Source organism: Pleurodeles waltl, chromosome 5, assembly GCF_031143425.1.
Source record: "Pleurodeles waltl isolate 20211129_DDA chromosome 5, aPleWal1.hap1.20221129, whole genome shotgun sequence".
NCBI lineage: Eukaryota > Metazoa > Chordata > Amphibia > Caudata > Salamandridae > Pleurodeles > Pleurodeles waltl.
Genome location: NC_090444.1, coordinates 351,879,753 through 351,896,692, shown reverse-complemented (window position 1 = coordinate 351,896,692; position 16,940 = coordinate 351,879,753). Strand labels below are relative to the sequence as shown.

Genomic DNA, 16,940 nt, shown 5'->3' with positions numbered 1-16,940 from the left:
GGTGATGGCAGATCTGGAACTCGGACCTTGTGAGTACCAACTCAGAATGTCAACCTATGGCACAGAGGTGGGAGGCACAACCCAGGACCACTGCAGAGAAGGCTGCCTTAATTTGGTGTCTGTCAGTGTGAGAGAAGAACCCACCAGAAGGCACATCAGAGGGAGCTGGAATTATCTTAAGAATCTACAGTTTTACTTTTCAAAGCTGCAAAGTCAATAATGACCCAGAGAAATAGGGACTCAGTGGCCCCAAGACGGAGTGGGTGCAGTGACTAAGTGACCTCTCACTGAAGCAAGAGTGAAAAAACAAAGGGGGAAAGAGGAACTGACGTCAGTGAGGAGGACTGTTGTCTTTATGCGGCTCTGTGTCATTAAATCTGGAAGCAGAATGGAGCAGCTCAGCTATAAAGGCCGATGGCACTACCTGTCAGCAACAGGAGCTATAACTAGAGTTCCTGGATCCACACTTGTGCCCGAGGAGCTTCAGAAGTTATGGAGTTTGCGGTTATAAGTTTCCATCAGAAAGATACATTTTAATAGTTTTAACCCTTAATACTGTTTTGAGATATCCAAAGGAGGGACAACTTTAACTAGGTAGAGCCATTTACCAAGAACCACATCCGATGCAATATAATTGAGAATTTACAGACAGGGCAGTGAAGTGCAACAAGAAACATGATACCGATTACCAAAATCCAAGTACATTAAGGATGGATACGAAACATTTAATTGCATCAAAATGGTCACTAAATGCAACTTACAAAAGAAAAATGACCCCCCATTAACAGAAAAGAACATAATTATTTCCAACCTGAAGTGACGTACATGCTACAGTTAGCAAGCTGGCAAATTAAACAATGAACAGAAAATAAGAACTGAAGCTCAAAGGAAGTCCTTGATGCTTTTGTAGTCTACGAGACCTTACCTTAAGTCAGTGCACCATGAGGAAGCACAAGTGCAGCACTGTAAGTCACTGAGTGCACGGTACTTTATTGCTCAAACAATTAACATTTGAATACAATATTAAGTGCAATAGACAACGTTTAATGGAATATTAATAATACTCAACAGGGGATAAGGGTTCTGTGCTTTGGCAAACTACATGGACTTTTGGATTTAAAGCTAACAGTTAAATGTAAACAATTTGCCATTGCTAGGCGTTAAGTGCTTCATCACATGTCGAGTCTTTCTGTGTTACCTATTGACATGAGCGCATCCTCGTGTCTCTAGTGCCTGTGTGACAAATTCGGTGAACAGATGTATTGCTCCGTCGTGCCTTGTTTTATTAATAACGAGGTATAGTTGGAGCACAGGTGGCCCAATCGTGTCAGTTAATTATTGTGCTGGAATGTGTCTCTGACGTGACTCAAACCTGCATGTTACCCATCCTGTGCCTAACATCGTTGTGAAGTCAGATTTAAATTGAATGCAGAAGGGTTTTTGACAGGGCAGCACTTCGTTATCACCTTTCCTGGACATGCTTAAGGAATCTACGTGCTTAGTTTGCACAGCAAACAACGTTGGAAGCAACTCTCTGAAAACTGATGCCAGGCACTGGATTATGGTCTCCACAGCTGTCACACTGTAATCCACTGTCTAGTGCTTGTAAAAGTAATGATCTATAAACCTGGGCAAAAGGCCTGTCACTGCACACAACAACACTGCCCTTTTACGCAGCAGGCGCGTTTCCACGTGCCGTTCTCAACAGACACCACGCTTAATCAGTCCAGTGTTTTTAAAAATAAAGTAATTCTACGTCATATTTTTTGTGTAAAAACGTTGCCAAAACTTTTCCCAAAAGAGCAAATACAAAAATGTGTCATATGCCTCTCCACTGTGTTTAAGTTCTAGAGTTAATTGCACATCAGAGCATTCACATTACACCTAGGAGCCACTTAAGAGTGTTGGGCCAGTTTTACTTTGGGCTACCTCCTCATCTTCACATACCCTTTTCAAATAGGTGCTAAAGTCACACGCATGGAGTTGGCGCCTGTTCTGCAGCTGGGCAATTATCTTTTGTTAAGGCGTCTATGACGGAGGGTCAGGGAAAGATGTTGGCGTGGGTGGGTTCCATTAATACACTGACTGGTCCATCTCAGCCATTACAGAGTTGGAGATTTATGTCGCGAGGTTGATCACAGAGGGGTTTGTCTGTCTCACTGGGCTTTACAGGCTCCCAAAGTCTCAAAAGGGCAGCAAAGAGCACACAAAGGTATGCAGATGCTGCATACGCTTTGTTTTGCGATTAACAGCATGTCTCAGACTTAGAATTCATTCTCATTTACACAAATGAATATTAAAACAGTCAGAGCACGACAGTACTTAAAAATCTGTTCGCCAAATGCCAACACCAGCCCCTAACTCTTTCTTACTAATTAGCAGTGACGCCGCCTTTTTTATGAATTTAGGCCAGAATTATATTTTAAGACCATCAACTCAAAACTGATACATCCAGTTGCATTAGAGCACACGTGCACAAAGTTTAACTTCACATATATGCATTTCCTTTTTTTTTGGTTAATATACAGGATCACAAACTGAATAATTCATCGTATATACAAAACGCTTTATGTCATTCCAAACCAGTCCTGAACATTTACACAGGCTTATCTGTAAAACTTTCCCTTTGCTTCTGTTGTTCCCAATCTGCGCAGTTTGGTACGGTGATCAGTCAATGGTAACATTTTTTAAAGAACTTATATTGTGTTCATTTTTTGTGCATAGTGAAAGATACACAACCAGTTTCCAGTTCTTCATGAGGTAAAAGTCTATGTTTATGAAAGAGGTAAGAAGGTGCGGCTAGCTCCTTTCCATAAGCATTACTTCTCTGGCATTTTAAGCTCATCAACGCCTACCTACCCATCAATGGAAGACTTAGAATTGATATTGCAAAAAATGTGTAGCGCAGGTGCTTTATTCACAGCAGTCACGAGCTTCTTAAAGCAGCCCTCTGTCGAAAAATGCTGCATTTGAAGAATATGCTAACCATACGACGAGTGTCTCAGTACAACTGCTGAGGATGACTTTGGGGAAACAGTCTGTAACACAATGCAGCATCGATCTCTGACATGATGGGGGTATGTACAAATACAAAGAGTCAAAACATGAAAAAGCATAGGTTCGACTAAAATATAAAAGCTGTAAATGTTGCATATCTGTGTTTAAAATCTGAGACCAGAGATGATTGCATTTCTTTTTTAAGAGACTAAAGGCACTGTTTTTCATCCTTCTCCATAGAACGGAGGCACCTCAGAGGAAGTCAACCAGTCCCGTGGCTGCTGTAGTCAAACACTCCTTTCTTGAAGAAGGGCGAGAACTCGCAGATCGTGTGCTTGGACAAAGTGAGCCCCACTTTATCAATGTGCAGGGGTGACGTCGGAGACTTCAGCATAACGGCGAAGAAATCCCGGAGATATTTCTGAAGGGAGAATCACATTACCGTTAAAAGGGGAACTGAACTAACATTTTAATCTTAAAAACTAACGAACAAGCTCAGAATAAAAAAAGAACAACAGTGAAGGCAATGAACAATCAAAATTACACATTTTCGATAATATGGGTAGTGGATAATGTCTACCCGCTTAGAGTTATGCTCCTATTCCTAGGCGCCGTTTATAAGAACAGGGGTGTTGTAAGTCCCATGATTCAGGGTTGAGGTATTTAACGGGTGTAGTAAATACTTCCTCTACCTAGTTAGGGTTGAGTGCTCAAGCGCTCTAGCCTGCTGTAATCTCTCTGTGGGCTTTTAACCAAGCTCACGCACACCCATCAGTTACCTTGCTTTGTGGACTTGCCTTTTAAAAATCGCTTCATTTTTAATTGTGAAAGGCATGCATACTTCATGCCTTTTCGGGTGTTTAGCCCTCCTCGAGTGCACCAGCCAACTACTGAAAACAAACGAGGCTCCATGTTTTCAGGATGGTTTCTGGATTACTTTTTCTTTTTATTTCCTACGCAGTGCGATCTCGCTGCACATTTGCCGATATGTGTGACTGCGAGCAAACATCTGTTTCATTTTGTGTGCTCCTTCAAGCACGTTGTGGCGCTTTAAATCTGGTCGCTTATGTAAAACTGAATTACTTTTCATTTTCATTTTATGTGGCAATAAAAGTCCGGTTAGGGTTTTACAACGCTAATAGCTCTAAGTCGAGCAAATACGAGACCCACTGCACTGCAAATGCTTGTTTTTAACTTGGAATAAAGCACAACTGCAGAATCTGTACTTAACACACTTATTCCGTATGTTCTGCCTGTATTTTGGGCATTTTCCTCTGAAACATTTCGGCAGATCTGACCTCCCATAATCTGTCAGGAGTACAACTGCAGAGGTGCACTGTTTATCGCGATACAGGGAATTTGGAAACTTGTGCAAACCCGTTTTACCAAAAATTGCGAACATTTCTTTAGGACGGTGGGTGCAAATAAAGTTATGCCTTGGGGCCTCAATAGTTCTAATTAACATGTCTCATTAAACATGTCTAAATTTAGAGACACTTCAGAATTGCTCAAATATTTCCTATGATTATGTACCACACATCATCACCAGACAGATTATCATGATAGTATTTTCAAAATAATGCACAATTATAGACTTGTAGAGTTATTGTCATCCAATCTGCCAATTCTATGTCAACAACCCACTCAAGAGGCTGAGAAAGGGTCGTCTCAAAATGTGATAACCGTGGTGACTGATGCAGGACAATTTTTGGATTGCAGCAGGAACAGCATGTTTACAGAACTGCTTGAAGGTTCAGGTAGTTTAAGGAAATTGCTTTAGGGAACAACTATCAAAAGGAACAGGGGAGGTGTGTGTGTGTGTGTAAAACCTAATCTGATACGAAGAACGACAAAACGGGGCAAAAATGGAAGATCCTTGAGCTGGATACTAGGAGGAAGGTGCGGATGAATGTCTATGCAAGAGTGGTTCATAGACACGTATGTGCATCTTATAGAAAGGAACAGAGAAGGGTAGGGAGCATGCCCCATATCAGAAAAACAGTGTGTAACTAGTACTGGACTTTTAGTAAACAAATTAGCGAGCTCTGTTGTCTTTCACTGCTTTAATTTAACGAACTAGACCAACACATAATTCCAATAATCTTTAAAAGGAAAGCCCAGAGCTGTGTGTATACCACTCCCCTGCCCCCAGACACGGAGCGATGTGCTGATGTATTGCAGCAGTATGAAATATGTGACTTACGCATGCAACACTGCAGCGGTGGGTGACTAGGTAGGTGACTGAAGTCAGTAGAGACTACCACTTGGAGTGCAAGCAGCATGCAGGGTTAAGCGAGAACTGGGTACACCCTACTCAGAAATGAGGTAGCGAGTTAGTGAACATCTGTATTATCCGAGCTGTGTGTGCTGATGGTGGAACTGCTTTGTTTCTTGTGGGACATAAAAGAATAAGTGCATTATTTTCAGCACACCACAATGATTTCAAATAATTTATTCCTCCTTTCTCAATACTTTTAGCCAATCTTTTGTTGAATTTTCTCAGCAAGCCTCTTTCCTGTTGAGTTGGAATGAATCTAATTTTCTATATATCAGATCAGTCCAGCCTGTTTTGGGTAAGATGAGGATAGGCAGAGGTAAATGTACTGTATGTACTTCGCTTTTTTCATAACCAAGCTAACTGGAAGCTGTAGAACAGCAGCTCAGCCATCAACGACTGCCTGCATCAACTAGCAGCATCTGAATCATCAGTTAAGGCTTTAAAATAGAAGAACGGAGCACTGCCACATCACCACCCTACCTGGCTGAGAAAAGGAGTTAATAACACTGATAGCTCAACCACCCCTGTCCTACTCTGTTGACTGGCCATCGTTATAACTACCTCACTGCGAAAAACCATAATCATGGGAGGACCTACAATACGAAAAACATGTTTTATAATCACAAAAAAATGCTAAGTGGACCTTCAGAGGTGGTGCCATCCAAAGGGCGAAGATACCGATAGAAACTGCATGGCTTGTGTCATTCATGTAAACATTTTGCCAAAGCTTTTTACAATAGTCAAAATGAGTCCCATGATTGAGGGTTATGGATCCTGGAAAATGTTCCACAAACATAAATCGTCAAAATCTAACCTTGCTGCTGGGCAACACTTGAATTAATTGCTAACATGATTTGAAAGAGGGAAAACTACAGAACTGGCACAGCAGAATATGTTGGCGGCAGAAGCTAGGTATTGGCTAAGATTTTCCAGGGCCTTGTAGGTATATCACAGTATTTTGAACAAGAGCCCTTGGCATTCAGCGACACTAGTAATTAACTAAGTGACATGGGACGTTATTTGAAACATAGGGAACTGCTGGCAACATTATTTACTGCTACTATTAAGGAGACCTAGATGGAAGAAAATAGAGGATATAGAAATTCAGGCACATCATATACTAAAAACTGTGCAAAACTATTTTAATGCACCAACTGCAAACAAAGACAATGCACCTTATTACTGATAAAGGTGTGCCCCCAAGGCATTTGCAAATAAATAGTTCAATTTTTCACTGTACAGGTGGCATGCTCTTCAATGATGGGACAGTGATGCCCTCACAGGCAGGTACAGTGAGTGACTGCACCATCTACAGGAGGTCGTCAAGAGGGTGCAAGGGAACCATTTTCTCCTTTCCAGACTACAGCGCACCACCTTTTTGTGTCTCACCCTGCGTAAGTCTCCTAATGGTCTCTTTGCCTCTGCGCCCTTGTCCTTAATACAGCGAGGGTGCATAGATAAAGTTTTTTCCTCATTTGCTTGAGGCCATGCCCCCATGCAAACGAGGGAATGCTGTTTTAAAACAGCGCTGGTGTTCTGTGTGTGTCAGCACTATCAATATTATAGAATGGGCCACACAAGTGTAACACTGTTGAATTTGTTTCACTTTAGCGAGGAGGAGGACCATTACGTTTTCACTGAAAAATAATGTCTTGGGTTTATTTCAGATGAGATTTTCAGGTAAATGCGTGGAATCTGAAAGGCAAAGATACCATTTTGTAATATAAGCATACAAGGACATGCCAACGGATCACTTGTTTTTTGGTTGAAGCCCTGTTATTATACTTTCTTTGGAGAACGGTTCATTCTGAAAAATCTATGGATCCATAACAAAGGCCCAGATACTTCATCAGTGACTTCTAGCAGGAGACTTGCTGGCTCTCGAAACAAATCTGATTGAAATGAAATAGAGGTTTATTCAAGCCATCTGTAGTGATATTGTGATTATACGTCAAAAAAAAGAACAGAATCAAGCTTCCTACTGTTGTGAGAGGGTGCAGGTTCCGGATTAATTATAGTTAAGATAATGTGGTAATGCTGAAGTCTGTAATGTGCATGTATACTCATTCTAGCCTGTCATCAGAGGGACGCGAGTTGGCCTAAGGGACGCAGAAGTTATTTATATTATGTGGAGAAATAATTGAACACAGAAGTAATGGGGTCTATACTTTAACAGGATCTGGTCCATGGCATCCCCATCCTAGCTGCCTTCTCCGAAATCGTATCAAAATTTGCCATTTGGTACTGTCGGGTGGCTTCTGCTTCAAGGTTAGGGTTGTAAGAGGCAACTTTTTGCTTCCCAATACATAGCTGGGTTCTGATATCAACAGAATATATTCGACGTGGTGCAGAAACTAATTTTTTTTCGAAACTCTTGACTATGTGAAACCTAAAATGACTCCCCTTCAAGTTCTGGCAGCTGCATTCCGGAATAGTAGTACTTAATGTTGCCATCAACTAGGTTTAGTGTTGACGCTACTAAATAACATAGCTACACAAAGCTGAATGAAAGCTGTAACATCTGTATCTATATTGTTCCATTTCGCAAGAAGAATTTGGTATGGCTTGAAATTATTTCAAGAGAAACTTGCAAGGCACTGGAGAATGACTGTTTTGAAAAAGAACTGGTGCAGGAGACACTTGAAAAATTACTTAAGGATTCTGTGATGCAAGAGTAAGAAAGGTACAACTTTTAGACCAAAGACCGCATCACCAGTGCCATACGAGACGACAAGAGTGCAGCCTCTCAAGCATGGAAGGTAATACTGTACAAAAAGTTAATGACTATTGATGGAATCAAGTGTCCGTTTTGTTGGTGAAGTTTGGACACCTTTCAAATCAAATCAAATCATTAACATTTGTAAAGCGCGCTACTCACCCGTGCGGGTCTCAAGGCGCTAGGGGGGAAAGGGGGGGTTATCGCTGCTCGAACAGCCAAGTCTTTAGGAGTCTCCGGAAAGCGGAGTGGTCCTGGGTGGTCCTGAGGCTGGTGGGGAGGGAGTTCCAGGTCTTGGCCGCCAGGAAGGAGAAAGATCTCCCACCCGCCGTGGAGCGGCGGGTGCGAGGGACGGCAGCAAGTGCGAGGCCAGCGGAGCGGAGGGGGCGGGTGGGGACGTAGAAGCTGAGGCGTCTGTTGAGGTATTCCGGTCCCTTGTTGTGGAGGGCTTTGTGTGCGTGGGTGAGAAGACGGAAGGTGATCCTTTTGCTGACTGGAAGCCAATGCAGGTGTCTCAGGTGTGCGGAGATGTGGCTGTTGCGGGGTACGTCGAGGATGAGGCGGGCCGAGGCGTTTTGGATGCGTTGCAGGCGGTTTTGGAGTTTGGCGGTGGTCCCGGCGTAGAGGGTGTTGCCGTAGTCCAGGCGACTCGTGACAAGGGCGTGGGTCACGGTTTTTCTGGTGTCGGCGGGGATCCAGCGGAAGATCTTGCGGAGCATGCGGAGAGTGAGGAAGCAGGCGGAGGACACGGCGTTGACTTGCTTGGTCATGGTGAGAAGAGGGTCCAAGATGAAGCCGAGGTTGCGGGCGTGGTCTGCGGGGGTCGGTGCGGTGCCGAGGGCCGTGGGCCACCAGGAGTCGTCCCAGGCGGACGGGGTGTTGCCGAGGATGAGGACTTCCGTTTTTTCAGAGTTCAGCTTTAGGCGGCTGAGCCTCATCCAATCTGCGACGTCCTTCATACCCTCTTGTAGGTTGGTCTTGGCGCTGGCGGGGTCCTTGGTGAGGGAGAGTACAAGTTGGGTGTCGTCGGCGTAGGAGGTGATGATGATGTCGTGCTTGCGTACGATGTCGGCGAGGGGGCTCATGTAGACATTGAAGAGTGTCGGGCTGAGCGATGAGCCTTGAGGTACGCCGCAGATGATCTTGGTGGGTTCTGAGCGAAACGGAGGGAGGTAAACTCTTTGGGAGCGGTTAGCGAGGAAGGAGGCGATCCAGTCCAGGGCCTGGCCTTGGATCCCGGTGGAGCGTAGGCGGGTGATTAGGGTGCGGTGACAGACGGTGTCAAAGGCAGCCGAGAGGTCGAGGAGAATGAGGGCGACTGTTTCACCGTTGTCCATCAGGGTTCTGATGTCGTCTGTGACTGAGATGAGGGCGGTTTCCGTGCTGTGGTTGGTTCGGAATCCGGTTTGTGAAGGGTCGAGCAGGTTGTTGTCTTCCAGGAAGGTGGTCAGCTGTTTGTTGACGGTCTTTTCTATTACCTTGGCTGGGAAAGGTAGAAGAGAGATGGGGCGGAAGTTTTTCAGGTCGCTTGGGTCAGCCGTAGGTTTCTTTAGTAGGGCGTTGACTTCAGCGTGCTTCCAGCATTCGGGGAAGGTAGCAGAAGAAAAAGAAGAGTTGATGACGGTCTGGAGGTGCGGGGCGATGATGTCGTCGGCTTTGTTAAAGATGAAGTGCGGGCAGGGGTCCGAAGGGGCGCCGGAGTGGATAGAGTTCATGATGGATTTGGTTTCTTCCGTGTTGATGTGGGTCCAGTTGTTGAGGGTGATGTCCGGGGAAGCGGGTTCAGTGGTGTATGGTTGGGTCTGGTGTCCGAAGCTGTCGTGGAGGTCGCTGATCTTGCGATGGAAGAAAGTGGCGAGGGATTCGCACAAATCCTGTGAGGGCGTGACGGCGTTGGCGCTGGCGCTGGGGTTGGAGAACTCTTTGACGATGCTGAAGAGTTCTCTGCTGTTGTGGCTGTTTTTGTCTAGTCTGTCGGTGAAAAAGTTCCTTTTGGCAGTGCGGATCAGGTGGTGGTGTTCGCGTTTTTTTTGAGCTTTTCATTAGATTTACTTGGTCTCATGTATCAAGATTTTTTATATATGCTACAGCAACCACCAGTTACACATACCTATTTACTCTCAAACTATTTATGTGGCTTCCACTGTCATATGGGAAAATATTTTGTCAAAAAAGTCCTTTTGCTATGATGCAACAAAGCGAAGTTCACCCACTATCTCTTTGTTTGCTGCTTTTCTGTGTTTATCCTTTCAGACTGTGATGGTATTTGTTTCATAGTCTGTGCTAAAGATTTTGGGCCTGATTTTGTGATTAATCTGTCACAAACATGGCAGATACCCGGTCAGCCGAATTACAATCCCCATAGGTTATAATGGGATCGTAATACAGCAGATGGGATTTCCGGCACATTTGTGACAAAGTAACTCCCTCCACCAGGATCTAAATCAGGCCATTTGTTTTTTTTAAGAGTTCAATTCACTTTGCTTTTCCTCAACTGGTGAAGCAGTTTTATGGTATTTGTTTCACCCTCAACAGCAAATATTTAACCTTTAAATTATTTAAATTATTAACTTAATTATTTGCAATCGCACCAAAGGTGTAATGACAGAATCAACTATGTCAAGACGTAACTTAAGGAAATTATTCAACAGGTTAGTTGCATAGTGCCGACAATTTTTTTCTTTACTAAAGTCTGTTTAGAGAGTGATCTACAGGCAGAAATAACTGCCCATTCAGTACAAAAACTGCTGGTAGTGGTGTATGCAGCATATGTGGAAGGAGGAGCACTGCCTTCCAGATCATCAGAGCAGAGAACACGAGGAAGTGTGGACGATGGTGAAATTCATATTGCGCAGTACAACAAATGATAATCTACACTGCACATGCCTCACAAAAGTTGGTATATGCTAAAATATGCTGGCGGCTATGCAGGTTGGGCGTACAATACGCAGTATTCCTATGTTGCCATTTTTATGGCTGGACTGGCAGACTGCCCTGAGTGCCAGAGCTTTCCTCACTACTTTTCTGAAAAGAGCTTCTTGCAAGTACTTCTCTCTACTATCAAGCTACTGGTGGTTAGGTTTATAATTCTGCCTTCTAGGAAGTGCTTGCACTGAAATGTGTGAAGTGCATTGTTTTCAGGAGCAGCAGGAATTCTATGGTGAACATATAAGTAATCCCAGACAAATTCTTTGTCCTCTAAAAGCAACACATTTTACATTGAAACAACTCTCAAGTTACATATGCAAACTATTTAAAGTACAACCTTCAGAATTCCTACAATGCACATTATTCTTACATCAGTAAAAAAGAAAAGATAAATAATGATGTTTTACAAATTCTCATAACAGGATTAAATTGCGTCGCTTGCCCCAATGTTTTATAGTATATCATTTCCCTTATCTAAATGATTAGAACTGTGCCTCAACGGCTGTTTTTCTTTTTACAAGATTTCACAGATTTGAAAGGACTTGAGTGTGACCATAAAATGGCAACTATATTATTTTTTCTTGTTGTATATCGGGATGGCCTGCTCCAGGACAGCCGCCTCGACGTCCTGCCAGATTGTGGTTTTAGTTTATTTATAACTGAACAAATGGTCGGTTCTCATGAGACTGGGTTCAGATCTTACCGATCTCAAACAGAAATCTCAACAAAAGTCCATATGTCTAAATCGGATTTGCATCTCCAGCAGAAGCTTTTAATTAACTACATAACTAATAAGAAAGTGCCCAACATGATTTTTAAGGATTTGTACAAATCTAAATTGTGGAATCTGTGACCGTAGCCATTCTTCCATTCCCGTTGGCGCTGTCATTGCAGTCAACTGTGTCCATGATCTGTTGCAAGATTTAGTCCTACATCTCTGTACCCATCATATATTCAGGGCGGATAAGTGTGCATCACCACTCCCAAATACCACCAACCGCCCATCTAGGGAAAAAAACGAAATAGTTGCAAATCACCGAGCCTTTCGATTTGCAAATTGTGTGAAGAACATTCTTCCTTTCATGGTAATCTTTGAGGGCATGAAACAGTAAAATCTGTAGTTTTTAATTTCTCAGTCAATTTAGACTCCTGCATTTTTCTCTTCGGCATTTTGATACATATAGCGAAAGAAGGACCTTTTTTATCGGAAACATTTAAATGACCATGATATATTATTAAAAAATATGTATAATGCTGATGTTTTAGAAAATACTGTATCAATGCCAAAAGTTAAGCAATTATACGAATTCCTTTTGCAAAAACGGCTCATATAAGGCCTCACTGCTTACCTCCTGCATGCAAATCTGCACATATTTTCTTAGCAAGTTTCCATTCATTGCCAAAGCCAGACCTACTGGCTTCTGCAATGCTTGTAACAAATTTAGGCCCTCATTCTGACCTTGGCGGTCTTTTCGCAAGACCGCCGAGTTACCGCCGCGGTGAAGACCGCCGACCGCGGCGGTGTGCCGCTGTGCGCATTCTGACCGCTGGGAGCGTTCCGCCGGAAAACCGCCAGCAGCCACACTGGCGGTCGGCGGGAAAGTGGAGACTGGTCAACCTCCACCGCCACGCCAGCAGAACACCGCCCACAGAATTACGACCCACATTTCTGTGTGGCGGTCTTCTGTTGGCGGTCTTCTGTTGGCGGTCACGTCCCTATGGCTCCCGTCGCCTCCCGGAGGACCAACGCACAAGGTAAGTTGATCGTCCGTGAGGGGAGGGGGTGGGGGGGTGTTGTGTGATGTGGGCGTGCATGGGGGTGTGCGTGTGAGTGTGTAGAGGGGGTGTGTGAGTGCGTGTATGCGGGCGGGGGGTGCTGCTGTGTCTATGGGTAATGTGTGCTGTTCGGCGGGTGCGCATGTCGGCATGTATGTGTGCGGGTATGTGTCCCCGTTGTGTATGTGTGTGTAGGGGGGGTGTATATGTGCATGTTGGGGGTGTGTGCATGTCGGGGTACATGTATGTGCATGTCGGGGTGGGGGTGGGGAGGGGGTTCGTACCACCTCTGGGGGGTGGCAGGGGGGTGGAGGGTGTGGGGGGAGGACTCGGGTGGGTAGTGGGGGGTGGGGGAGACCCCTATCAGTGCCAGGGAAGGAATTCCCTGGCCCCGATAGTGCTTACCGCCATGGTTCGCACGGCGGTTCCCGCTCGCAAGAAACCGCGGCGGTAGGCAGGGTCATAATACCCTTGGCGGTCTTGGGACGACCGCCGGGCCGGAGTGCGCAAACTCCAGCCCCGCGGTCATGACCGCCGCGGCGGTCGGAGTGGAGAAGTAGCGGTCGGTCGCGGCGGGGACCGCCGCGGTCAGAATGCCATTTTTAATACCGCCGGTCTGTTCGCGGTCCGACCGCCGTCTCTCCGCCGACCGCCAGGGTCAGAATGAGGGCCTTAGTGTGTACTACATCTGGTACAAGTATTGCCAAATCCAAAAGGTCTAGCATTAATCTGCTAAAACAGCCAAACAGAATGTAGGCACGTCTGTGTTTTGAGGATGGGATGCTCCGAATACAACACGAGAAAGGCAACAAATGTTAGATACTTTAAGTGAAAAACTGTCAGTATTATGATTACTCAGTTGACCGAGAATGGCAACAACACAGGAGTTGAAGAAACCCTGATTTCACTGTAGAGGGACAGGAGAGGATATAATAAGTGATGCATGTGTTATGCGACAGTGAAAAATGCACTTTACAAGATAGAACTCCGGATTTGCAGCATACAGCCAAATGGCTTTTTATTGCCCCGGCCTTCCATTCCAATGCCTTGCAGGGACTTGAAGGTAGCAACATATAATTTGAAGGATCTGCAGAGCAACTCACAATAAGAAAATATGCAGCTATGATCAACAGATTGGGGAACAAAACTGCCCTTTTTACATTAAGAAATTGCCACAAAATTGCCTGTGGCATTAACATGGCATTTGATCACGCAGGTATGTGCCATCAAGTACATAAACCTGTTAAAATATGGTTTCAAACAGTTTTCTACTCAGGGCTTCAAAAAAGTCACTTATACACTGCTTCAACTTCAAAACAAAAACATGTATCAATGTCTTACCCTTATCAGAGGTCTGTGTGGTCAATACCATCGCATTCAGATATAAAAGAAATAGCACAGTATTAAACTATATACCAATATCAACATGAATAGTGTAACTCTCAGTTTTAAAACCAGTTTTTAGACCTGGCACAGTTTCTAAAATTAAAGGACTACGTTGTCTTGTCTAGCACCAATTGGCTGAAATAGACCCATAAACCTCAAATTTGTAGATGTGTGCAACTTCCAATGTGAATGCCTCACAAAACTGATTCAGAACTATTTTGAACATATAAGCAGATACTTTTTTTCTGTTGTGCATACAGTTCGAGGTGAGGCATAACCCTCAGTTGGGTTCATCAAGCATGTGTATGGGGTTAATTCCTCTGGCCAGAGGGTAGAACAGTGGCTAACTAGACGTTAGGGGTGGGCTGTCAGACCAAGGGTTAGGGCTTGGCAGTGTAAAGATAGAGACAGGGGTGGTGGAGCACATCAGTCTGTCACCTCGTGTAGGTTATAGGTGGGAGCTTACTCCTGCTGGTCTATGTGAGATAAAGCCTAAGCATTGAATCATGTTGCGAGGGATGGTGGTCCTGTGGGTGGGGGTGTTGATAAGGTAGATGCTCCACTGATTTGGAGTCATCAGAAGGAGGAGTAGTCATCCAACCCGGGTTCCATGAACCAATACAATAGTTGATCCAATTTCAGGGCTATAGGTCAATGGCCCCCTGGCACCTCCCTGTGTAGGGTGGTTACCCCTGCCTTGCACTAGGTCCTCCCCCATATCTAATGAGATTAGGGTGGTGGTAGGAGGCAGGGGAAATAGGCAGGACTCAGCCCAGCTCACTCGTAACCTAGAGAGGGACCCAAATTGCATTAGTAGTTGGGCCACTTCTCAGTGGTCAACAGTCAGATTCTTAATATAGAATAGGACATCATCTGTGTACAAGGGAGATTACTTATATCCAGCAAAGGAATCCCCAGTACCTGCCTGAGAGGCGAGCATGTCCTGCACGTGGTTTCATCACCAGTGTGAAGAGTAGTGGGGAAAGAAGAGATGCCTGCAGAGTGCCTCTACTCACCCATATATCTTGCGAAGTCAGGCCCTCTGAAAGGACCCTCACCAATGGGTCAGTGTATAACAGTCAGATTAGTTTAATGGTACTGGTCTCAAATCCGAAGCAACTCAATGTTGCAAATAAGGAGCTCCTACTGACGGAATCAAAAGATTTTTCCGGGTCCAAGACCAGGGCTGCGGCTTGAGAACCCTGGGTCTGTGCCACCCCCACAACATGGTGCATCGCTTGATATTCAGAGTGGTGCACCTACCAGAGATAAAACCAGCAGGGCTATGAAATTCCTCTGGTCCAATGCCAGAACATATTATTTGGGGTCAAGGACAACAAGTTTTCATGTTTATTTTGTCCCTGGGACAAGTAATCCCAAACCCTGCAGCACAAACCCTTTGGTTGCCAATTTACAGGGAAGCAAACTGTCTGCAGTTGAGGTAATATTTGTGTCCATATATTAACACTGTTAAAACTTTTATTATTAGGGTGAGCCCTCTAAATAAAGGTTGTAAGGTCACACTGCACTACAATATGAGACTACGTATAATGCTCCCAGAATGCTCCCTGATTAGATGCACATGTTTGCAGAGGCTTGTAAGCAAGCTTGATGAATCTTTGCTTTCAAAAGAACATGTTTTAAAAAAAATACAATCAGGGAAAAAGAACGTTTTGCTAAATTACTGTGAAATTCTAGGTGCTATTTCTTTTTAGCATCATTTAGTAAAATATGTCGATGCATGATAGTGTTTCCAAAAAAATATTCATTATTGAAAGTCAGTGTAACCATTTTCGACAAGATATTGAGAAACATGAAAATAAACAAGCACTGGCAAAGCCAAACAATCCGACATTTGTTTTCAGTCTTTTGGCTTTGTCAATGCGTACCCTGTTTTGACATGGCGTGAAGGCCACCGCTGTTACAAACATTGGCAAAAAAACAAAAAAACATTTTTGGTTTAAAAAAGCACACATTGCCACAATAGTTCCTAGCACTGAACAAAACTACTTTGTGTGCAAATATGCTCTTTGTGGAAGAGCAGAATGCTATCACTCACAGTAAAGCCAGCCGATAGATAAACAGAATTTTAATAAAAGCAAAATGTCTTAGTTAACACCAGAGCTAATTATGGGGCACATTCTTAAAGAAAGTGAAAATATTGCACCCATGTTACATGTCTTTGAATTAGTGGCTTTCATGAATTTACAAGAAGTTACAGAAATAGACCAGGAAATCATACTCCTAGAAAATATATGTGAACTGTATTTTAGCACGTGCAAATATGCATGTGTAGATTTGCTCATGCAAAACTCTATTGAGCGTTTACAAGTTCACTTTTCCTCCAAGCACTTTTTCCCCAACCCTGGAAGAACATCTAATTATGCCCTTGTCAGAAATACATTTCCAACCTTTCTCGGTATGGGAAAAGATTTGAGAAGAGCTGGTAAAAATCCTTAAAACATACATGTTAGTAGGTTTACACAGAGTCAAAGGCATTTCAGCACCGGAACTATTGCTTACTGCTTCCTCCAGCCCCAGTATGTAAATCTGCGGAAAGGTGGTAAAATAAGGAAATTGCTATAGTAGGGCTTAAAATTGCTAGTATTCAAGCCTTTCTATAGTATTAGCCTTGGCATAATCAGAGCTCTTACATAATGAGATTGCTGCCATTATCTGTTGCCGCACTACATGGCATCGAAGCGACAAGTAGATTTTTGTTCACGACAAGCAGATTTAAGAAGCAACCTGTCACATAGACAAGTAGATATTTTATTAAATTCCACAGCCCTGAAACCATTTTGATCTATATGATGCGTGCTGAGGAGGACCTGTTAGATCCAAGGGCCAGAATTTTAT

The 16,940-nt window shown here is 43.9% G+C and overlaps 1 protein-coding gene across 1 annotated transcript in view; it reads right to left on the bottom strand.

Annotated features, from left to right (window-relative positions):
- Positions 1-970: 970 nt before the first annotated feature.
- Positions 971-16,940, bottom strand: part of KIF16B (kinesin family member 16B) — a 1,953,564-nt gene continuing 1,937,594 nt past the window's right edge. Inside the window, exon 26 of the mRNA XM_069234094.1 lies at positions 971-3,418. Within this exon, the coding sequence (XP_069090195.1) occupies positions 3,260-3,418 (159 nt within the window). The 3' untranslated portion in view covers positions 971-3,259. The remainder of the gene's footprint in view (positions 3,419-16,940) is intronic.